The 24,594-nt window shown below is 42.3% G+C and overlaps 2 protein-coding genes across 2 annotated transcripts; one reads left to right on the forward strand and one right to left on the reverse strand.

The window, feature by feature from the left end:
* Nucleotides 1-2,997: 2,997 nt before the first annotated feature.
* On the forward strand, nucleotides 2,998-12,968 carry LOC119656852 (antigen 5 like allergen Cul n 1-like). The gene is made up of 4 exons (XM_038063504.1): nucleotides 2,998-3,158; nucleotides 3,236-3,385; nucleotides 12,327-12,565; nucleotides 12,636-12,968. Exons 1-4 carry the CDS (start codon nucleotides 3,081-3,083, stop codon nucleotides 12,886-12,888), a joined length of 720 nt encoding a protein of 239 aa, XP_037919432.1. The 5' UTR covers nucleotides 2,998-3,080; the 3' UTR covers nucleotides 12,889-12,968.
* A 54-nt stretch (nucleotides 12,969-13,022) lies between these two features.
* LOC119656851 (tubulin-folding cofactor B) lies at nucleotides 13,023-24,575 on the reverse strand. Its single transcript, XM_038063502.1, has 4 exons — nucleotides 24,372-24,575; nucleotides 13,746-14,108; nucleotides 13,558-13,679; nucleotides 13,023-13,339 (listed from the first exon to the last, which is right to left on the reverse strand). The coding sequence occupies exons 1-4, from the start codon at nucleotides 24,492-24,494 to the stop codon at nucleotides 13,222-13,224; spliced, it is 726 nt and encodes a 241-aa protein (XP_037919430.1). The 5' UTR covers nucleotides 24,495-24,575; the 3' UTR covers nucleotides 13,023-13,221.
* Between the last annotated feature and the right edge of the window lie 19 nt (nucleotides 24,576-24,594).

Genomic DNA, 24,594 nt, shown 5'->3' on the forward strand with positions numbered 1-24,594 from the left:
TTGTGGCTCAAGCAGTGTGCCCGTCACACCCATCCTTTTACAACTACATGTCCTCCAGTCCAGTGGGGAAGCAAAAATTCAGTAATCATGGCTCTATAGTGGGCGCCGTCCACAATCGTCATTTCACCCGCGGCGTTCTCAAAGTTAAAAACCCAATGACTCCTCCAGCGCAAACAGCACGCAGTAACTTTGAGCGGGTGTGATGGCTCTTCGTGGGTGATACACGGATTTTCCGTGCCCCAGAAACGATTATTTTGTTTATTCACGTAATCGTTAAGGTGGAAATGAGCCTCATCGCTCTGTTAATTTTCGATGAAGATTCGTCCTCCTCTTCATTGAGATTCAGGTAGATGAGCGTAGGTTAGACGCACAAAGTTAATGCAAAAGTTTTAGGGAACATCTTCAAATCTTTCACCAAAATTCTGCGTAGAGACCGCCGGTTAATGCCCAATTGCGTGGCACGTCGATTAGTCGATGTTCCGGGCGCCTCTTCGACATCTTAGGCAACAGCAGCGATATTCTCATTAGAACAGCTGCTCCCAGATTTTGATGGAATAACGAAATCGCAAATGTACCAGCCGTATATTTCCGGAAAAGGAGACTTTACCAGAGGCTTAGAAGAAAACCTGGTAGTAATGATCGTCAGGAGACGCATAGACAACAACGGGGCGGGAGGCGATTCAAAAAAGGAAAAGGAACTGCTCCAAATAGTTGTGCGAAAATGCCGATATAAACCCTTGTTACCGATCGTCGAAATCGTCAATGACCTAACGCAACACCATGAAACAAGCCTGAAATAAGGTGCATTAGCTGACAAAGGTGTGCCTGCATATATAGCAAGTCTCGTCGAGAGTTACCTCTCACAAAAAGCTCTCTGGTACGGTACGAATGAGGATTTCAAAAAGTACATCATCACATCGTGATACGACAGGACTTAGTACTGAGCCCCTTGCTATGGAATGTCATGCATAACGGAATGCTTGTGATTCCCGTCCCAGAGGATGCTACTATTGAGGTTTTTACCGATGACGAGCTGTAGTTGCTGCAGAAAAGCATTTAGAGCATGTGGAAATTTAAACGACGGAGACGGTGAGAGCGGTAATGACTTAGCTAGGTTGACCTGGCGGATAAGAAAATGGAAGTAGTCTTAATAACTAAACCCAAAAAGTAAAATACCATGAAAGTGGAAGTCGGTAAACATATAGTCGTCGCTAAACCGGCTATCAAGTACCTGGAGGTGATGATTGATGCCAAACTCAGCGAGACACCGCAGAATTTGCAAGAATGTTGCCGAATGTCGGTTGGTGGAAACACTGTAGGAGATTTCCTTTAGCCGGAGTGGCGCGATCCATTCTGCTGTACACTTCGACTGTGTGGGCGCTTGCAAACTCTCAGAAAAGATAAAAGAAAAGTAGGTGAATTCGGTTTACCGGCTACTGGCTTTGAGAGTTTACAGTGCTCCTAAAACCATGTTAGATGAGGCAATATTGGTGGTGGTAAGCATGAACCTAGCCGACATTCTAGCGAATGGAGTGAGTGGGTTTCACCATACGAGACATATGGAGGGGCAGATAGAACCCAGGGATGCTGCAAGATAAGAGTCGCTCGATTTCTGACAACGCAACGCAGATGGGATGAGTCTTTCAAGAGCCGGTGGACACATAGGCTCTTTACTAACATTGAGGTATCGCTTGAGCGGGAACACGGAGAAACCAATACATCATAGGACACTGTGGTTGCTACTGTTGTATCTCCACCTCTTTGGGCTGGATGATTCGACAAATCATCTTTATGCATTGGCACATCGGAGGATACAGGCTTGTGATGTTTCGCAGGCTTTGATCTCAATATTGGCTCTCCTATATGTTCTTAAGTTCATCAGGTTTAGGTGGCGGTATTCGATTGACACATGGTTAATTGGATTGGAAGTGATCTATGTAATCTTGAGAATATTCTTCCATAAAAATAAAGCACCTCCACCGACTATTTCTTACAATGCTGTTAATTGGGTAGTTCGCAAGCCGTTATCGTTGATTATCTTATGCAGTCTATGTTACTGTTCAATTTCCAAGCACAATTTTAATGTCATATCTGGGGCAGACTTCAAGAAGTCATTCTACCTCCTTACAAAAGTATCCTTATCATCAGGAGACTCTCCCGTCGGGGCGTGAACATTTGCCCAAGAAATGAAAGCAGCATTCTCAGCATGCACACAATAAAAATTGTCTCTTATTACCTCTTAAGAAAGGGAGCACGAAAACCTTTGCAGGGCTTTTAAAGGGCCACCAAGTGGAAAAAATCTGTTATCTGAATAGTATTTCAGGGGATAATACAATACGCCGAATTCAGGGGGCCTAAGTGCTTGGACCCCCGAGTTCTTTAATTTAATTTAACCACAAGTGCGGGCTTTTGTGGTGGCGATTATTTTGGAAGGCATCCCTATCTCTACCACGAAAGACTGTAGCATTTTGAACGTGTGCAAATAAATTGTAGCAGTTTCCATTTCCAACCGGTTTCCTCCAAAAATATATGCACTTAAGGAAAAAGTTTGCAGTCTTCTGACTGAAGGTATTCTGTGTGCCTTTTTGTTTCCTTTCTGTTTTGTTTGCCACCAGCTGACGATCCTCTCAAAACTCGTGCCAATAGTCTGAACCACAGCCTAACATTGACCCGTTTTTCAATCGACGATTAGCATAAATGAAAGTAAACTGGTAGGATCCCAACCAAGAATCATCTCATCATTAAACAATCAGCCAACCAACCGCTTTATTGGGTGAACATTTTTTAGATTTTTTTCCTCTCCAATATTCCTCGATGTTTTCAAATTTTTTTTATCTAATATGTTAATCTAAATTTTATGTTCAGATCAAGTTTTTTGGTCACACACCAAATTAATCTATCGTTACTGATCACAATGATAGTGGTCCTCACTGATATGTGCTCGTAGAATGTTTCCATGTATTTTCTCGTATAAAAGTGAAAATTAGGTCCAGGAGGTTTTTAGTTCTGGTTGATTGTGTATCTTGCGAGGGTTTCGAAATCTTCGCTAAGGATTCTAGAGGACCCGTTCACTGATCAAAATGAGAGGGATTTTAGTTTGTGTGTTTTTAGCGTTCTGTATACAAGCGCGGGTTTCTAGTGTTTGCTATATATATCGGGTGAGAATAATACTTTTCGAATTTGTATTGAAAGAGTGTGGACAGAATAACTAAGGATATTCCTTTAACCATAAAAGGGATTTGGACCGAAATGCCCCGCAGATGCACAGATTCTGGACTCGTTCTATTTGAAGGATGTTTTCGTGGAAGCTCACAATTTCTATCGGAATTTAGTTGCTTCTGGATATCTTCCTGGATATGAACCTGCTGCTCGTATGGCTACTATGGTAAGTAGTAAGGGGATCAGTCCTTATGTACAACTTAATCTCTGGAAATCGTCTTCTTCAATATATCTTTTCTTAATTTGGAACTATGGAAGTGCTATTACGTGATCCTATATTCGCATTTCTGTGGTGTTATCTGAAGTGCGATATTCCATGTGGTGTACTTTAAAGATTCAACATGTTGTTACCATAAAAAAATCACACAATTACAACCACACAGATGTCTGCACCTGCACCTTTACCATCCATAACTGATGGGTGGTAAAGGAAAATGTGAAGTATTAACCAACTCCTCACCATCGTGATAGTGATTCGGTTACTGAAAACGGCGTGCCATCAAAGTTGGCTCAGAAGTATATACTTTTCAGTATGTATTTTCATGACACTCTTCGTAAACAACAATAAACTAGTTAAAAATCGGCAATAAAATGAACCCCATTATTCTGCACACGACCATATTAACTTCATTAAATAGCAATAGTATATTAGCCATTGCATCGACGGCGACTAAAAGGGATGAAGATTTACAATTCTCGAGCTCCTTATGTTTCTGAATGATTGCCATGCCTCGCAAAAGAACTGATCTTTCGACTATCACCCTTTGCTCTCGTCAACGATCTATGATTGAATTCTGGAAGGTGTGAATGTTCTTGAGAACGATATCGGGGCTGCCCAGAGTGTTCGCTTATCCCAACTTCGGCGAGAACTTGAGCAATACAGACTGGACACTCTGAGCTTAAGCATGATAAGTTGGTGTTGCTTTGGGAGGCAATCGTCTCCCTCTTGCTGCACTATGCTATTATATTCTGGAAAATCTGCCGGAAGTAAACATGAATCTGATGTTACATTCACTTCGCACGCCTACATGTACAGGGAACTGGTATCAGACGTCTATGAGCAACTCAGTGCACTATAGAAAAGCTTCCTAAAGGTAATATTGTAGGTAGAGATTAGATTTTCGTCTGCTACTTGTAGCCTAGCCTAAAATTAATAGACAAGGGGTAGTTTCCTCCAAACTACAATTTTTAGTTTTAAATGTAAGTATATATTTCGGGAACGGCTCATCAGTTCAAAGCTAGTTTTAGTCGCACCGAAAATATATATTTACATTTCAAACCAAAAATTGTAGTTTGGAGAAAGTTACTCCTTGTCTATTAATTGCAATAGTGATGAGTGATTTGAACGCCAAGGCGGACCCTGATAACACCTGCCTCGCACATGTGATGTTGAAAATTTAGAAAATTAAGAATTTTTTAAATTGTGCCTATTTTGCAGAAATTGACATATCGGAAAATTTCTATGCACTTCTCTGGCTATATATCAATAATCGAAAAAAATATTTTTCTTCGCCGTAAATTAAAAATTTTAGGTACAATTATTTCAGCTGCGCCATCTTCAAAAAAAAGATTCCTCAAAGATTTAATTTATATCGTTTATCATCATCATCAACAGCAGTAGCCAATATCCGGTCTAGGCCTGCTTGATAAGGAACTCCAGACATCCCGGCTTGGCCCCGAGGTCCACCAATTCGATATTCCTAAAAGCTGTCTGGCATCCTAACCTTCGCCATCGCTCCATCTCAGGCAGAGTCTGCCTCGTCTTCTTTTTCTGCCATAGATATTGCCCTTATAAACTTTCCGGGTAAGATCATCCTCATCCATACGGATTAAGTGACCCGCCCACCGCAACCTGTTGAGCCGGATTTTATCCACAACCAGACGGCCGTGGTATTGTTCATAGATTTCCTCGTTATTTAGGTTACGGAATCGTCCATCCTCATGTATAGGACCAAAAATTCGTCGAAGAATTCTTCTCTCGAACGCGGCCAAGATTTCGCAATTTTTTATCCTAAAAACCCAGGAATCCGAGGAATACATAAGGACTGGTAAGATCATAGTCTTGTACAGTAAGAAACTTCAACCCTATGGTGAGACGTTTCTAGCATTCTCCGTACATCCCGAGATGTCGCATCGCCTGATCCATCTCGATGAAGGTGGATTGTTGTTCTTCTCATAATGTCAATATCGTCAGTGTAGGCCAGTAGTTGGGTGGACTTGAAGAGGATGGTGCCTTTCGCATTCATATCTGCATCGTTAATCACTTTCTTCAGGCCCAGGTTAAAGAGGACGCATGATAGGGCGTCCCCTTGTCTTAGACCATTGTTGATGCCGAATGTACGATTAAGGACCTTTATCAAAATTCGTCTTTATTAGACAGTGGGTAATTGATGTTGCTAACCCGACGATTTTGAAGAGCTTGTCGGGAAATATTGATGAGTATTGGACCGCCATCAAACATGTTCTTTTTTTCACCGCAAGTATTTTTTTTGCCCCGCCCTGAAAGGCACTATAAGATCTGGCTGACTGCTTTAACCTGAAAGCGGGTGAGGGAGTGTAAGGAACTGAAGGCTAATTGTGTAAATTGTGTAAGTGTAAAATTTACTATTGGGCTTGTCAAGGAGGCAAAAACTGCCGCAAATAATAACGATTTCGCTACCGTATACCGAATCTCGAAATATCTTGAAGATGACGACAATCATTGATGATCCTATAAGAGGGGGTAATAGCCGAATCCTCATCCGCATCGACGAGTAGCTGAATAGGTGGCTAGTCACCATAATATGCAGATACAAACCTCTCCTTCAAGCAAAAGTAAAATCATCTGCTGTCTTTGCAGAACTGCTTCTTCTGCTCGTGAATCTTCTAAAGCTGAGATCTTTCTGAGTAAATGGAGAAAGAGAATGATCTTTAAAATCTCAAAGAACCTGGCTTTAGTGCGACAATTGAAAGAGTATTTGCGCAAGAACATCTCGAAAGCTTGATCCACAGAGAACAAGCTGGGTTCCGCTCGCGATCCTCCTTGCACTGACCACATCAACCAATCATTTGAAAACAGTATGCGGAGTTCAAATCTCCGCTTTGACTCGTCATCGATTTCGATAAGACGTGTATCTGGATTGCTCTACACAGGAGGTGCATTCTGAAGAAACTAGGAGTTATTATCAGCGCGATGTATTGAATTCAACTTACGTGGTGCAACAAAGTAAAATTTTAGAGGAATTTTAAATTCATAGCAGAAGCCAAATAAAAATTTTGTTATCATTATTCTTGACGTTCTTCATGCTGCCGTGTTCGAGAGAACTTCACTAGACATGACCTCTTTCCTCGAACATCCTAACTACGCTGATGATATCCATTTGCTCTTTTATAAAGTCATGGATCTTGGTCAAATGGTTCTAAATTTCGAAAGGGGGCAAAACATAGTCGAACTGAAGATTAACACTAACAGAACCAAAGTTCTTAGTCTGACTAGTCATCGCATTCTATCTGCATTAATGGACAGATCATCGAGGCTATCAGTCAATTTGTTTATTTTGATAGTATTCTTTCTGCCGACGATGACATCGATCTTGATGTCACCCGACGCATTAATAGTGTTGGATCTGCCTCTCCTGTTTTATCTGAAATCTGGGAATCCAGATTTCTTAATATCAACATCAAGCTATGACTTTTTTACGCCACTGTTAGATGGAAGCAGAATGTGGAAATGTTACTTAAAGACTACAAGCCTTTGTTAACACCTGCTGCGACCATGTCATTGAGTCGGCGTACAGACCAAGTGCGGGTTGATTTACTAATTAATAATAATTATAATAATAATAATCGTTGGGGCAACAACTCATTATCGACTCGGTAGTTGTAGGACAAGCAACTAGAGGCCAAAGAAACCTCTTCAGTTGCTATATCGATTATGCCAAGGCTTTTGATAGCGTTCCGCATACCTGGCTAATCGACATCCTACATCTGTATCGCATTGATCCGAAACTAATAAAGTTTTTGGCGACAGTCATGGAAGGGTGGCATACCACCTTGTCAGTCCGTACATCTGAGGGTGCTAATACCTCAGAGCCCATCCGTATTCGGAGGGGCATCTTCCAGGGGGATTCATTGAGTCCTCTTTGGTTTTGTATGGCACTGAACCCCCTTTCATGGCTACTGAATGATGCTAGAGGGCATGGTTTTGCAATAAAATATGGCCTACGTGCTAAGTGCGAACTGACACACTTGATGTACCTAGATGACATCAAGCTGTATGCTGGTACTGACGACCATCTTAGAAGTCTGTTGCGAATAATTGACATGTTCAGCCGTGATATTCGGATGGAGTTTGGATTAGACAAATGTCGAATCCAAGCCATTCGCAAAGGTCATCACGAGCCGCATGCCGGACATAGCATTGGTGACCTCCACATCGAAGCTATGACCGAGACAGACTTCTACAAGTACCTAGGAATTCTGCAAGGAACCCATGCTCGAGTTGGTGATCTGAAGGAAGCTCTGCTGTCCGAATTCCTGCGACGTGTAAAGCTGGTGCTGAAATCGCATCTCTCGGGGAAGAATAAAATAAGCGCGTTGAATGTATTCGCTATCCCTTCACTGGCTTATGCATTCGGAATATTGCCGTGGACGAAGACCGACCTGGAAAACGTCCAGCGGCGGATACGGACAACTATGTCCAAATTCCGAATGCATCACCCAAAGTCTGCCGTGGAGCGGATGAACCTGCCTCGTGACATCGGAGGTAGGGGCGTGGTTGACGTGGCGGCACAACATCATCGCCAAGTCGACTCGCTGCGCGCTTATTTTTACAGTAAAGAGCAGGCGAGCCCCTTGCATGCGGCTGTCTGTAAGGCAGACTGTGGACTGACTCCACTTAACTTGAAGGATCGATCTTTCAATCCTCTGAGTGGGGTGAAGTCGGACCAGGAGCGGATCGAGGAATGGAAGTCGAAGGCAATGCACGGTAAACACGTGAATTGTCTTTGGCAGCCATTTGTCGATTTGCATCTGTCGAACAGGTGGCTGTGTGCTGGGGAGCTCTTTGCTGAGACGGAGGGGTTCATGTGTGCCATTCAGGATGGCGTGGTCGCCACCCGAGCTTATAAAAAGCTCATCATGAAAGAACGGGTGGAGAACGACCAGTGCAGAATGTGTGGTTCGGCGTTAGAGACGTTGGACCATCTTATTTCTGGCTGTACTGTTATGGCACCGGTGCAATACATCACCAGGCATAATGCTGTATGTAAGGTTATCCATCAAAACCTTGCATATAAGCATGGGCTGATCACGGGAACATGTCCGGTTTACCGATATGAGCCGCAAGCAGTACTTGATAGTTCTGCTTGCAGCATGTATTGGGACCGGCAAGTTCTGACTGATCGCCATACCGCACACAACAAGCCTGACGTACTGCTAGTTGACAAGACGGGTCGCTCCGCGTATATTATTGATGTTGCTATCCCCCATAATAGCAACATTGAACGGAAATACGTGGAGAAGAAGGTGAACTATGAGCCATTGGCTCGGGAAATCAAAGAAATTTGGCGTCTCGAGCGGGTGGTTGTAGTTCCCATAATATTGTCAGCTACAGGTATTGTACCTAAATCCCTCACGGCTTCCCTTGATGTCCTGGGACTTTCGCACAGTCTGGTTCAAACCATGCAGAAGTACACCATTCTGCATACGTGCTCGATGTTGCGGGGGGTACTCGACGGATTCTCCCACTGACCTACCACCGGCCACCACCATCAGTGCCCCTTTAGTTTTTAAGTAGGTAGGATCGTCCGAGCCTAAATGCTTGGCACTTAGTGCTAGTATTAGGTAAAATCCGGCATCTGCCGAGATTGTGATAACTCGGAAATAATCGTTGGGGCAACAGTCTATATTGGATCAAGGCCTTGAAGTGTGTTAGAGCACTTCATTCAAGACCGTAACGCTACACCACAGTACACTGTGGGGGGCAATGTGGTCAGCATTGCGCTCGCCCGAGATTATTACCCTGATGTGACTCAGGTACTCATTCACAGCTGAGTCGACTGGTGTCCGACATCCAGTCACGATAACAAATTCCTCTGCCCCCACCGGATTTGAACCGAGATCTTCCGCTACGACAGCCCAGCGCTCTAACCACTTGAGCTATCCGGACACATTACTAATTTACTAATTAGAGGAGCATTGCTGGTTATGACATCCAATGGAATCTATTGTTTCAAAGTAGCTAACGGGTGATTCGCCCTAGAAACGAATGGCGCAGAACAGTAGAAGTGGTATATGAATTTCTCTGAAAGACCTGGAGGGAGTTGAAGTGCATTTCATCGAACCCCTATGCTTCATTCATGGGATATGAGATTATCACCATAAACATCATTGAGAAACGAGCTGCATCTAGCATCCTTTACGTACGTTTATACCCCGGAGCAGATTGCGATATCAGTTATCTGCTCCAGAACCACGAAATGGCATCCGAATATGTCGGAGCGTTAGAAGAAGTCCTAAAGACGGCGAACCGAAACAAGGAAGCTGGTAGCATTGACGAGCGTCCTACAGAAAGAAGAAAAGCAAAGCACATAAATGACGAAGTCTGCAGATTAAATGATAGTATATGATCCGTTTAAACGAAAAGAATGACAGCAGAGATTCAGCCATATTTTGCAACGACGCAACGGAACATCTTGTCAGAAACATGGAGCGGATAAGAAATCGATACAATGGATCGAAGTCTACAATCTAATCTCAGCACAACGAAGGAATAAGGAGAGTATCGATGCATGAAAAATGCACAGAAACAATAAAGTGCCCGGGTCTGAAATGGAATACCTACGGAGCTACTAAAGATAAGAAGTGTGATGATGGCGCCCAAGTTTAATTAGATCATAAACACTAGTTTGATCTGGCGAAACTAGACAGGAAAATTGACCCAAAAATGTCATTTCCCCTAATTATACAAGTCGGAATACCAGAAGCTGGAGGCTTCCCGGATAAAGGTTTTGTGTTCCTCTTGCGTAAGAAATTTCCTACGAATGTTTCTCGATTCGTACACAGTTGAAAATTCAAAATATTCCTTGATATATCAAACTCCACTGGCAGACAGACCGACAGGCAGACAGACAAGTAGATGGACAGAGAAACATTGAATCGATTCTAATCAGGTTTTGTTACATGTTACAAAGTACTGTCAAAAATAATCGAAATGCGAACCCTTTTCAAAAAATATTGTTGGCGAATATCAAGGAGGATTTCAACATGAAAAGTCAACGATTGGAAGTAATTGCGAAGCAGATACTTAAGAGATAATTAAGAGTTAATGTCCATCAACCTTTCTCTGACTTCGGACAGACATTCGATAGTATCCATCGCTGTCTGAATTTTAAGTTCCAGCGAAACTGATTAGGCTCATACGAATTGCAATTAGTCAATCTAGCACTAAAATATAGGTACAAAACCAACTAACAAGATGCTTCGGCACAGAATTCGGATTAAGCAAGGCAATGGGCTGGCCCCTATATTTTCAAAAGCTGCACTGAGACAACCATGCAACGAGAATGGACGTTAAAAGGTGGAAGGTAAACGACCACCTGCAAAACCTTGAAAGAGTTGAGAACACTCAGTCGAAAACGAAGGTTACACGCTGCTCGCGTATCGAAATTGGAAAACCAAGAAGAGTGGAGACGAAGACTGAAGCACCATAGAAAAAGAAAAGAAGACAATTATTGCTGGGAATAAGTTTTGGGGTATGGTAAGAACGGCGATGAAACAAGATGTTAAATCTTTTGTAGGTTTTTAGAGCCTTGAAGGTGAAAAATCATTTTGCAATCAATTTATCAACTTTGCTTCCATTTGTATAGACTTTTGTGACATATATATCACGAATTTGAAAGGAACACCCAAGTACACAATATTTACCTATTTCCACAGAAAGTCACGCTAAGGACCAAACAAGAACTGTATAAATACTCTTACATCTGACATCAATTTCTATCCTCTTGAAAACCTGAGGCTTCTGCTCAGTGAGAGCCAAACAAAGAAAACAAAAATCATCAATACCTAAAATTTTCGCAGCATCTAGTTCCCCTGCACAAAAAATAGTACAAACAATATAACTGGAAAAATTTGTTGCGAAACCTCCTACTGTTACCAAAATAACAAGAGACCAAAGCCTTGTTATTGGCGAAATATATGATAGAATGGTGACCACACATCAGATTGAACCTGACACAATAACAAGGGAAACTGTCAGGACCATAACTACAACTGAGCCAAAAAATAGGTTTTGAAAGTCAATTAGTAAGAAAACCTACTTTTCATGCATTTTAACAACGAATCGTTCACCTCAGCAGATTAAATTCCTTATAAAATATATGACATCACATATATATTTCAGAAGTATTCGTCTGAACAATGATGAGGCCTTAAGCAAGCCCATTCAACCAAAACAAGTTCTTTTCTTAATTTCTCTGTACTCTAAATATTAATATTGACCAGTCTTTTCTAGTCATTTTGTCTCCAAGCCCCTCAAATTGTATATAGCTAAAAAGTTGTCATTCTTGTATTCAAATGAATTAAACTCGCTTCAACGGGTATATTCTTCGATCAAATTAAACTACAATAAACTGTTCACCATCTGGATAGTCTCATAGCTTTTGAACGCAATCTTTTATTTTCCTCAATCAATTTGCAACTTATGATTGAATAATCTATAATTCAATATTGTCTCTTATGTTATTCACCAAAAAGATTTTTTGAAAAAGGCCATCAGAAGTAGAAAAACCGGTTTTACCGGCGAAGTAACAAAGCATCAAAACAATTGTTGCAAATGTTTCTTTCCTCGATAAAATGCATAATAATGAGTAGGGTGTGAGAAATGCGTCTACAGCGCTTCCTTTTGAGAGTAGGCAATTGTTGAATTCATGTGGCATTGAATGTAGCTTCATTGAGGTCTGAATATATCAACCTTTCTAAGATCTCTTTATATAACATCTTGTTTAAGGTCTGCTGACACAACAGTAACAAATAAGTGGTAATGGAAAGTGTGAGATATTATTCTAGGTTGCTTTACCCTGCCCACTTTCAAAGTTCCTCTAACCGGATTCCTTATCTTCTTTCAGGTGTGGGACGACGAACTTGCGCTACTGGCTGAAAATAATGTCAGATCTTGTGATTATGAACATGACAGCTGCACAACAACCTCGTATTTCACCAGGAGTGGCCAGAACTTGATTGCACAATATAAAGGTCAATATTACGACCCAATTCAATTCATTCAGTCAAGCATGCAAACATTTTTCGACGAACACAAAAAAGCCGATATGAGCTACGTGTATCAATTCCGAGCTGATAATAGATTGTAAGTATTTCCTAAGGCGTGGTAGGATATACAAATAACTAATTTATTTATCTAATTCTATAAATTCCAGCGAAGAAATTGGTCACTTCACTGAAATGATACTGGACAGAAACGTTCGCGTTGGCTGTGCAATCGTCCAATTCACTGAGAAGGGATGGACTCGTTTGAACATGGCCTGCAATTACGCTTCAATCCATAAACAAGGTCGACCTTTATATGAACCTGGACCACCAGCATCTAGATGCTTAACAGGGCCAAATCCACAATATCCCGGATTGTGTTCTACTTACGAAAACTTCGATCCGAATTGGAGGAAGAAATAATTCTGTGATTTCTAGTCAATTAGGAAAAACAATGTAAATAAATTAGGAAATTAAAGTTGAAATTAATCCAATAAGTTCAATTCTCTGATTTCTTGACTGGAAAGGAATGAAATTTGAAGACAAAACAGCGAAAATTTGTGTAAAGTGAATCATAATATTTAATTTAATTGCTAAGTATAAAAACACACTTGCCAAATGATTACCAACTAAGTTAAAGCAATCGAGTACATCGTATCAATATATTTTAGGGATAATTATGCGGATAAAACGTAACGTTATACGTAGTTTCTCCAAATGCTTCTCTCAATCACTTTGCCACAAAAAGGCAGATTCTTAAATTTCATCTTCAAGCCCGGTCTCTTCGGGAGGAAAATCGCCCACTTCAACCGCTGCAGGTGTTACAAAACTGCCGTATTTCGGTTCACATTCAAAGTAACGCTTTCCTTCCAAACTACATGATTAAATTCATAAATGAAAAAAAAAGATATACGTATAGTATTTCGGCATTTCTATGAATCATAACTAGTAGAAAACTAAAAGAGTCGCTAGTAAGATATTTAGTTTTCGGTGGTTCAAAGTATTGAAGAAATGAATATCTTAGTAGCTAAGCGACTCTTTTATTTTTCTAGTTATCATTGAAATATAAATGCTCAGAAAAATGAAACTTACCTTCCGTCATTAACGCCAAGTGGTTCGTCGAATTTCACCCCAATGAGAACTCCTTTTTTACCCTCGACTTCACCGTTGAACATGATCACACCACGCCTACGGGGTTGATTCTTTGTTGTTACCTATAAGATGGGAGAACAAACTTATTTTTATCCAATTTTTCATGAACTTACTGCCATTGCTATTACCTGACATCTCAAGCCAACTTTGCACTCTGCCGCTTTACGAGCTTCCTCTTCGGCAGCTTCGCGCCTTTTCTCTTCGATCTTTTTCATTTCTTCTTCATTATATTTTCCCAGTTTATTCTTTTTTAAGAAACTTCGAAGAGAATCTTCTTTCTGATTGTATTGTTCTTCGGTTAGATCGAATTTCTCAACAGTTTCAGTGAACAGTTGGAAATTATCGATAACGTGAAAGCGCATTCCATCTTCAATTGGAAACGATCCTACTAATGCGTCATTGTTGTCTAGTTTACAAACGAGATTGTCCCCATTGTAAAGTTCTACTTGCATTGTTGCGGCACATCCTCCGGTCAATATTTCCAGTTTATTCTGAAAATGTAAATATTGAACTTTTAAAAAAATTATCAACCTTTTTACTGAATCCTAATCAAGTGTTTACACAATTTTCAGAAATTGTAGGAATGAGAAACTTAGAGAAAGTGGAGCTACATAAAAATACAATGGATTTTTTATAATAATAATAATCGTTGGCACAACAATCCATATTGGATCAGGGCCTTGAAGTGTGTTAGAGCACTTCATTCAAGACCGTAACGGTACACTACAGTAGGCTGTAGGAGACAATGTGATCAGCATTGCGCTCGCCCGAGATTATTATCCTGATTTGACTCAGGTACTCATTCACAGCTGAGTCGACTGGTATCCGACGTCAAATCACGATACAAATTCCACTGTCACCAGTGAGATTTAAACCGCAACCTTCCGTACGACAGTCTTGTGCTCTAACCACTCAGCTATCCGGACACAATGGATTTTTTACTAACGAAAAACAACGGGAGCACTTTCAACCTAATTGACCACGTGTTGATCAAACGCCGCCACCTCTCAGCCTTGATGAATGTCAGAACATATAGGGGGGCAATATATCATAGACTCGGATCACTATCTCGTTGGCATGGCGCTCCAAGCTCGAATAACAACACCACCCAGAATCCCCTCTGACAATCAGGTGAGAGCTAACAGTGAAGCCATCCACAACACAGCCCTCTTTGACACCCATAAGAGGGAAATGGATGCCGCAATAGCCACAGTCAACAGAGATCCTGGAAATGAAGCATTAACAAATGATCTTCACAATCACCTGAAGAACGTTATCATAAACACGGCCACAAAGATACTTGGCCCCAGCTGCAAGAAAAGTGGGAACGACTGGTTTGACGATGAATGTAAGGTAGCTACGGAACGGAAGAATGCCGCATACTGAGTAATGTTGCATTCTCAAAGGACGCGGGCACGCGCAGAGACTTATCATGAACTCCGTCGAGCGAATAAGCGACTTCACAGACGGAAAAAGGTAGCCTGGGAGAACCAACAGATCTGTAAACTCGGAAAGTATAGGGAGCAACCGCACCAGGCGCGCAAGTTTTAACAACCAGTCGATAGGATGAAGCCTTATACACCTCGATGTTCATCCTGCGGAGACAAAGAGAGGAATCTGATTTCCGACAGAGTGAGCATATTGAAGCGATGGGTTGAGTACTTTGATGAACTACTGAATAACCAGAACATCGGCGAGTTGGAGGTCCCACCAACTGAACACGACGGGCAAATACTGCCACCACCAAGTATGGAAGAAACAGTCCGTGCAATTCATCGGCTTAAAAATCATAAGTGTCCAGGAGCCGATGGGATTACAGCCGAATTGGGGATATATGGAGGCAACCAGTTACACCAATTGGTTCATCAACTTGTGCTCAAGGCATCAGACAGCGAAGCAATGCCTGACGACTGGCCACGAGGCATTATCTATTCCATACATAAAAAGGGAGATATAACAGTGCAGTGATTATAGAGGTATCACGTTGCTGAGTACCATCGATAAGATATTCTCCGCTAACTTGCTAGGTCGGATAAGCCCCATACGCCCAGAATATCATTGGCCCATACCAAGGAGGCTTCACTCCAGGCAAATCAGCAACACATCAGATTTTCTCTCTGCGGCAATCGATGGAAAAACTGTTGGAATATGGACATCAGTTGCACCGTCTTTTCATTGACTTTCAAGCGGCCTATGATAGCATAGCCAGGGTAAAACTGTACACGGTCATGAGACAATTCGATATCCCGACGAAATTGATAAGACTGACTAGGCTGACCCTAACCAATGTGCGAGGCCAGATAAGAGCAGCAGGATCACTTTCAAGAGCATTCGACATCAACAACGATCTAAGACGTGGAGAAAGTGATCCGTGATGCTGAGGTAAATACGAGGGGTATGATCCTCTTTAAGTCCACCCAACTATTGACCTATGCTGACGATATTGACATCATGGGAAGAACGACCCGAGACGTACAAACTGCCTTCATCCAGATCGAGCAGACGGCACGAGATCTTAGGCTGCACATCAATGAAGGCAAGACAAAATATATGGTGGCAATGTCAACACCAAAAACCAACCAACCAACAACATCAATCGCACTGGTCCACTGGTTTGACCAATGCGATTTAATGCTGTTGGCTGATTGGTTTTTGGTGCTGACGTTAGGGCATCTGTTGACTGCTGTTATTGCGCCATCCATTTCCCCCTTATAGGTGTTGCGGGGGGGCTGTGTTGTGGATGGCTTCAGTGTTAACTATCACCTGATTATCAGAGGGGATTCTTGGTGGTGTTGTTATTCAAGCTCGGAGCGCCATGCAAACGAGATATTAACCCGACTCTATATTGGCCTCCCTATATATTCTGACATTCATCAAGACTGAGAGGTGGCGGCATTCCATCAACACGTGATCAATTTGGTTGAAAGTGGTCACGTCTGGAGAGACCCACTTTGTTTGTGGACCGCTTTCCGCGCAAACCAAGAACTTCCAACAACCATTTCGTGTGACACTGCTAATTGAATACTCCGCAGTCCGTTATCATTTGCGTTTTGATGTAAGCTAGGCAGCCAACGTATCGTCTGAATATGGGCTCCGTCCCTACTTGGCTGTTAAAATCCCAAAGTATGACTTTGATATCATCACCAATCTTTAATATATTCAGTTTCCGAGAAAAACCTGAATGCGAAGTTAAAACGATGGCAAGATCTGATAGAAGAATATGGTGCAAAACTTATATAAAAACCAGGCCACAAAACATATTAGCCGATGCTTTATTACGACAGCAAATCAATAATTCAACAGATCGCAGCATTCACACAGAACAAAGTTCAAGTTATGAGAAAATAAAAACTACAAACAAACCAATCAACATGTACTTACAAAAATCCAATAATAATCAATGAAAGTAATACTAATTCTGCCGTAGCTGGTCCCAAGGCCGATTGTGAAAGGAGGAGGGATGGGTAGCTTTAGTCTGACTGGCTGTATGCGTCTCAGAAGGTAGGTGAGGAAAGTGCAGGAACTTTGCAGTTTTGCATATTACTCACTGAGTAAGCCATCAATACTCGCCGAAACGCTCTTCTTCATCGTCCAGCTGAAGTCTCTGTTAAGCTTCGGGACGAATTCCAAAGAGCGTGTATAGAATTCTCGGAAATGGACCCTTTGCATAGACCGGGTATTCCTAGGTTTTATGCATCTCCAGCAACTCCGAGAATTCTATCTCAAATCAATTATGAGATTGCAGTGAAGCACCCGTAGTTGGACACATTAAAGCAGAAACTTTCTGTCGTATGTAGTCGGTTACGACGGTATGGCGAAAGTCACTCCAGATGTGTTCAGAATACAACTTACGCGAGGAACCAGCGAAGTTTTTTCAGATCATCCAAGGAATCCCAACAGAGCGACCAGGCCGTAGAGTTTGGGGTGACGGAATCGAGAGAATATTGAGGTGCGCTTTGGGGGTTACCCGGCCAGTATGATCACCGCTGAAGATATCCGCAATACCACTATGCCTGGCATGAACTTTGCGGATGTTACAGAAGAGGAAGTTCGACGAGCCATAAACAGCTCGAAGAACTGAAGGGGTCCTATTCTGGATCGGGTACAGAATTTCTGATATAAAAAATTTACCGGTATACACAGTCAGTTAGCAGATAGCATAAATCAGGTCATGAGTGCGCCGGAGAAATTTCCACCCTTCATCACTGCGGGGATTACTTGCCGTATGGCTAAGGACACGGAAGGGTGGCACCATATCAGTGTGTCCATCTGAGGGTGCCAGTACGTCAGGGCCCATCCGTATAAAGAGGGGCATTTTCTAGGGAGATTCGTTGAGTCCCCTTTGATTTTTGCATAGCACTGAATGATGCTAGAGGTTTCGCAATTAAATATGGCCTACGTGCTAAGTGTGAGCTGTAGTGCAGTCATTAAAGTTTTCAACCTCCGAATTCTTTCAGTCAAGACCGATTGACATGAAATTTATGGTGGAGATAGAGGGTGGCATGAGAAACAAAAGTTAGATGGCGCTGATGTGAGCCTTCAACTGGAGGGGTCTCAATTGATCTTGACTGAAAGAATTCGGAGGTCGCATCCTATCTTCGGCTTTAATGGCTGAACTTTGACTACTACTTACTACTTAGATGGCACCAAGATGTATGATGGTACTGATAACCACCTTAGAAATTTGTTGCGAGTAGTAGATATATTTAGGTGTGATATTCGGATGGAATTTGGATTAGACAAGTTTCGAATCCAAGCTATCCGTAAAGTTCATCACGAGCCCCCTGCCGGACATAGCATTGGCGACCACCTAGCTGCGACCGAGGCAGACAAGTATCTAGAAATTCTGCAAGGAACCCATGCCCGAGTTGATGATCTAAAGAATGCTGTCCGAATTCCTGCGTCGTGTAAAACTGGTACTGAAATCACATCTCTCGGGGGAGAGTAAAATAGGCGCATCCGGAATATTGCCCTGGAGGAAGAGCAATCTGGAAAACGTCTAGCGGCAGATACGGACTGCCATGTCCGAATTGGGAATGCATCAACGCGGATGAACCTGCCTCGTCACATCGGAGCGGATCGATGAATGGAAGTCAAACGCAATGCACGGTAAACACGTGAATTGTCTTTGGCAGCTATTTGCCGATTTGTATTTGCCGAACAGATGGCTGTGTGCGGGGGAGCTCTTTGCTGAGACGGAGGGGTTTATGTGTGCTATTCAGGATAGCGTGGCCGCCATCCGAGCTTACAAAAAGCTTATAATGAAAGAGTGAGTGGAGAATGACCAGTGCAGAATATGTGGTTCGGCGTAAGAGACGTTGGACCATCTCATTTATAGCTGCACTATAATGGCACCAGTGCAATACACGAACAGGCATAATGCTGAATGTAAGATGATTCATCAAAATCTTGCATACAACCATGGGCTGATCACGAACACATGTCTAGTTTACCGATATGAGCCGTGGGCAGTATTTCACAGTTCTGCTAACAGCATGTATTGGGACTTGCAAATTCTAACTGATCGTCATACACCACGCAACAAATCTGACGTGCTGTTAGTTGACAAGACGGGTTGCTCCGCGAATATTATTGATGTTGCTACCCCCATAATAGCAACATTGAACGGAAATAGGTAGAGAAAAGGTGAACTATGAGTCATTGACTCGGGAAATCAGAGAAATTTGGTGTCTGGAAATTATGGTTTTAGTTCCCATAATATTGTCAGCTATAGGTATTGTACCTAAATCCCTCTTAGCTCCCCTTGATGTCCTGGGACTCTCACACAGTCTGGTTCAAACCATGCAAAAGTACACCATTCTGCATACGTGTTCGATGTTGTGGGAAGTTCTCGACGGGTTCTAACATTAACCTATAACCGCACCTCAGGGAACGTCAGTGACCTTTAACGGGTCGCTCACGATACGGGGTGTGACGTCCCCGAGGTGCCCGAGTAACAAGTTCTGATCCCTAGCTGGCAGTATACCTGCGTCCTAGGTAGTAACATTGAGAAAACCTCTCGGTGAAGAGCGAGGAAGGAGGAAGAGCTGAATGCGTTTAGGCGCAGCGCAAAAATGCATCGTTCACCGCAGCGAGCAACGAAAGAGGCAGCGAAGACTGACATACCCGATGTGACCTCCGCGCGCCCAAATAAGGAGGAAGCCTTATCAAGTGGCGCGACTGACCGTGCGGAGATGGCAACTCCAATACCCTGTAGTGCGCCTGTTCTAGCTAGAACCGAAGAAGAAATCCTTATCAGGAAATGCGCAGCAGTGCTGAAGCGTATGCGATCGCCAACGTTCATCCAGTTGAACGTCAGCAAAAACGTCAAAAACGAACTTATGGAACTGAACACCGTAGCTCCTTTCATAGGCGAACGTGGAGAGCAGTGGAAGGCGATTGGAGAGCAGCCGCACTCCCCGCTGAGAATGCTGCTTGTGTCAAACGGGCCGCAGATAGCCCACTGCAAAGTGAACCGGTGAAAAGCGAAAAGAGGACGACGTAGTTTCCAGGGCCCAAAAAAATAAATTGAAAAAGGGAAAAAAGGAAACAACTGACTACCCCGCAAGGAACAGAAAAGACGAGAAAACGAAGGACTAGACAGTCGTTTCTGCTCATTAAACCGACGGAAGGCACGACGAAACCCAAAGACAACGAAGCAGAGCTGTCTCCCATAGGGAAAAAGAGAATCCTCGTCGAACTGGGCCCAAAGACGGCTAGCAAGAATATGTTCTACGAAGCGATCAAGGGGTTATTGGGGGAGAAAGCCGAAACAGGGACCCGACCTCATGGCGTCTCGACTTATCGGGCACCGAATTCTGGAAATGGCGGCGAAAACCGTGCTCGTAGTTTTAAACACCGGATCTCCGCCAACGTTTCAGCGCCGAAACATTCCTGACATCACTTTTGCGTCGAAATCTCTGGCATCATCGGTGGACAGGTGGCGAGTCTTGGAAGACTTCTCGGCAAAGGATCACCAATACATCGCTTACGAAGTGGCTGACGCTACTTGCCGGCGAGCACCAACCCGACGCTCTCCCCGCCTGTGGAATGTAGCGAGGGTGAACATCAGAAAGTTCGTCAAAGCTCTTGAAGGAGGCAGAGCCTGAATCAGAACTGGCGGTTAAATACCTTGGTTTACTGCTCGACTCGGAGATGAGCTTCTTCTAGCAAATCAAATCAGCAGCGGACAGGGACAGCGGACAGGCGAGAAGTTAAGAGAGTTGGTTGCCCGTGGGGAACGTCAACGCACCCTTACCGAGTGGCAACTCTCTTGGGAAAAGGGGCCGAGGGACAGAAGCACTGCACGGCTTATCGACAATTTAGATTCGTGGCTCGAAGCTGGAATTGTGTTACGCATTATGTTCGGGCTCTTTTTATCGCGAAGAAGATCGAAATCGACCGGCGGAGGGACCGAACGGCGAGGGGTTCCCTGAACTAACAACTCCCTTTCTCTCCTCCTCTTCCGTTGGTGAAAGGGATTCCCCAACTTGAAGGCTCCCAAAGCCAAAAAGCGGAGGGGCTGACCAGAATAATATGACAACCGGTTCCAGGCTAGTTTTCTGATGGGGTGGATATTTAGTTGATAGTCCGACGCGGACTGTTGCGGGAGCCCAAAACTCTTTCCATAAACGCATTCACCTACTCTACTCCTTAAAAAAATGGACTAGCCTAAAACAGATCATCACCACCAGCGCTCATTTATCTCGGTAAAATCCGACATCTGCCGTTGAAAACAATCCTAAACGCAGACAAAAAACAGCCATTGATACCTTAGAATTCGGAGATAAATTGAAAGAATTTTCCCATATATTATTAGAAAATAGAACAGATAAAGAGGAGCATGTGTTTTTAACCCAAGAACAACCTAAAGAAAACACAGCGAAAATACTATTGGTCCGATCAAAAGAAGCATATAATCGAATATCCAAAAACTGCGAAAAATGCTTGGTAAATAATTACAAAATGCGCTCCAAAAAACATTTATTAGGACAAACTCCAGTACCACCAGCAGCACGGAAACATATTCAAATGGATATATTTTTTTAGTAACCAATAAAAGACCAAACCAATTGGAGCAAATATTCAGAACCACCTTCCCAAAAACAACAAACCTAACATCGGACGATGAAAATATATTCACAGGTGGACTCTACACTCATGACTCCGCCCAATCCATCTCATCTTCTGGTAGCAAGAAGGCCAAAAAACTATTTGTTAGGTCCTTTCGTTCCAGCTCCCTTAATTTTAGTTATTAAGGGGGTCATCCCGTGTGAAGGCCGTTTTTTTTGCCCTTTTTTGAAAAATTATTTTGAAGGACTGGATAAAGATAGAAACGTGATTTTTTCAGCATATGTTTATTGATATCTCTAGTATATGTGATAAATTTTTCAGCTTGATTTCGTAGCTAATTTTCGGAATAGGAGTTAATTTATGCACCCATCTCCAAAAAAAGGTGTTTTTCTGCTGTCACGCTGGAGGGCGCTGTGTTCATCTGAGGAAAAAAAATTAAACGGCATTTTAATGTGGACAATATTCCACGGTCCGCAAACTAGGATAATTAGAAAATGTTAAAAGCTAAATTTTTGGTGGGCTTTTAAACTTAATTTTTTGGATTTTGGTGTTTTTTTACGGCTTTTTTTATGAATAAAAAAAAAACTACTCGTCCGATTGCAATTATCCTAGTTTGCGGACCGTACAAATATGTACTAAAGAAGCCGTGAAAATTTCAAAGAATTTGGTTGGATAGATTTTGAGCTATGGTGGCAGCCGATTTTCAAGATGCAGTTTCGAGAAAAACGCATTTGAAAATTTAACTGTGATTATCAACAGTAAAATTTTAGCTCACCATTAATCTGCTATACCTGGTCCATAGAAAGCACCCTCCGTTTCTTCAAAAAAGTCTTGTAAGGCCGATTGTTGCTCTCTGGTGTCAATTGCGGCTCTTTTAGCGAGGTCAGTCGATCGTCGTTCGGACCGCCAAATTCGCGCTTCATTACGGCGGTCGCCATAAACCTGATATATGTGACGAACTTGACATCCCATTGTCACTAGGATTTTGAGAATGCCATTGAATCCTTCATTGAAAACAATTACAGCCAGAAAAGTGGCTATTTCTACGACCTTGGCCCCAGAATGAAGGTGTTTAGGAGCGAAAGTTCAGATCAATGCATTCAACGACTCATTGTTATTCTGGGTCTCTGCTCCTAAACATCTGTTCAAGAGATCATCTCGTGACAAATCTTCGTAGATTGGTTTGATGACTGTTTGAACTTCTTCAGTCAAAGGTGCCTTCTCGTGGTGAAAACTATCCAGTTCTCCTTTAGCTTCCGCTTTGCGCCATTTGCACCAACTGTCCTCGCCTGCTGGACAATTTTGATGCTGAGGATTTTCGTCTGTAGAACATTTATGGAAGAAAGTTTCCCAAATTTCTTGCTTCATTCCTTCTATCGAATTTGCATGTCGACGAATAGCTAGCCCAGAAAATATAGTTAGGTACTTATCAGTAAGTTTTGCAGCCCCTTTTCCATCAATGCCTTTGTGATTCTTCTTTGCATTTCTAAGCCGCGTTCCCATTCTTTTCTCGACATGTCCTACGTATTCCTTTTTTACTACTACGTATATTTTATTATTTGCAATTTGCAGAAATACCGGAGAAAACTCCAGCAAATCCAATATATTATACGATATACAAAACTTGTCGCAATTGGAACATCCATGTTCATGCTTGCTAAAAGTTTCTTTGATGTTGATGCGAAGTCCTTTTTCTTCTCTGATAAGTATCGATTCCCATGAAATACTCGTGTTTTAGTGCGAGCATGACGTTGAACGTTAAAGCGATTTTCCTTCGTACGATCCATTTAAAAAAATCACTGAACACACAAACAGCACAATACTTGCAACAAACTATAACTGAGTATAGTGCTCACTCTAGACTGGATTATCCTTTTTATTCCAAACAGCAAATAAGTTTAGACAATTGATTGGTTTTCCATCTTTTTATATGTATACCTGTGTTCGAATTTATAAGGCTCAGATAAGAAACTAACAGGTAAAAAAAGATTCGATGCTCTTTCTCGTCGAGTACTCTAGCCGCGGCTGCAAACTCCTTACTTGTTTAACCCTGTAATTTCTGAAGGACTCGGAATATCGGAAAATCCCTTTACCCACATATTCTCCACTATATATAGATACAATTCATGCAAAAAAAAAAATCGATTTCTCCAACCCGACACACGAGATGACCCCCTTAAGTTAGAAATTTCCTTTGAAAGTAAGAGAACAGGACAGGACAGAAGAGAATTTATAAAACTAGAAGTTAATTTGAAATAGCACATGATGAAAAAATCATATTTCTTTGGAAGACTACTTCATCGTCCTCTAATTGGATCATTACCTAAACGAAAGTTGTATTCTCGGAGGTATTCTTTCCTTCGCTAATAATGAGTTAGTCACGCGATGACTCAGACTATATTTGCCTCTATGTATCAAGGTCGAATAGCCACCAAATAGAAGACACCATAAAAGGAAAATTTACTCAAAATGCGGAACCGGCACCGCTTCTTTCGTAGCAGCAAAAAGCAAGTGCAATGTGAAATATATGCAATTCTGAAAGCATTTTGAATAAATTTCCATGGTAAGGAATTGAATTCAACTGTAATTTGCCTCCCGACCGGCGAATATGCTACTTAATTTAGCCCCAATTGCGGCACCTGTTCCTCACTCCATTCACCATCACCAGACAGTCCACTTACCTTCAGGTCCGCAACGCTTATGTCCTTCGGGAACTTCTTCTCGAAAACAACGCTCTCCGTTTTCGAGTTAGTTATATTCACTTTAACAAAATCCGAAGCACCCAATGTAATTTGGTCACCCATGTTTCGATTAAAAATTCAGACTCAAGCGAGGAACCACCGGCGAACCGTTGTTTACAAAAAGCAATGTCTGGCTGTCAACTGTCAAAAAGTTCTTTTGTCC

This window comes from Hermetia illucens, chromosome 5 (genome assembly GCF_905115235.1).
Source record: "Hermetia illucens chromosome 5, iHerIll2.2.curated.20191125, whole genome shotgun sequence".
In the NCBI taxonomy this organism is placed as follows: domain Eukaryota; kingdom Metazoa; phylum Arthropoda; class Insecta; order Diptera; family Stratiomyidae; genus Hermetia; species Hermetia illucens.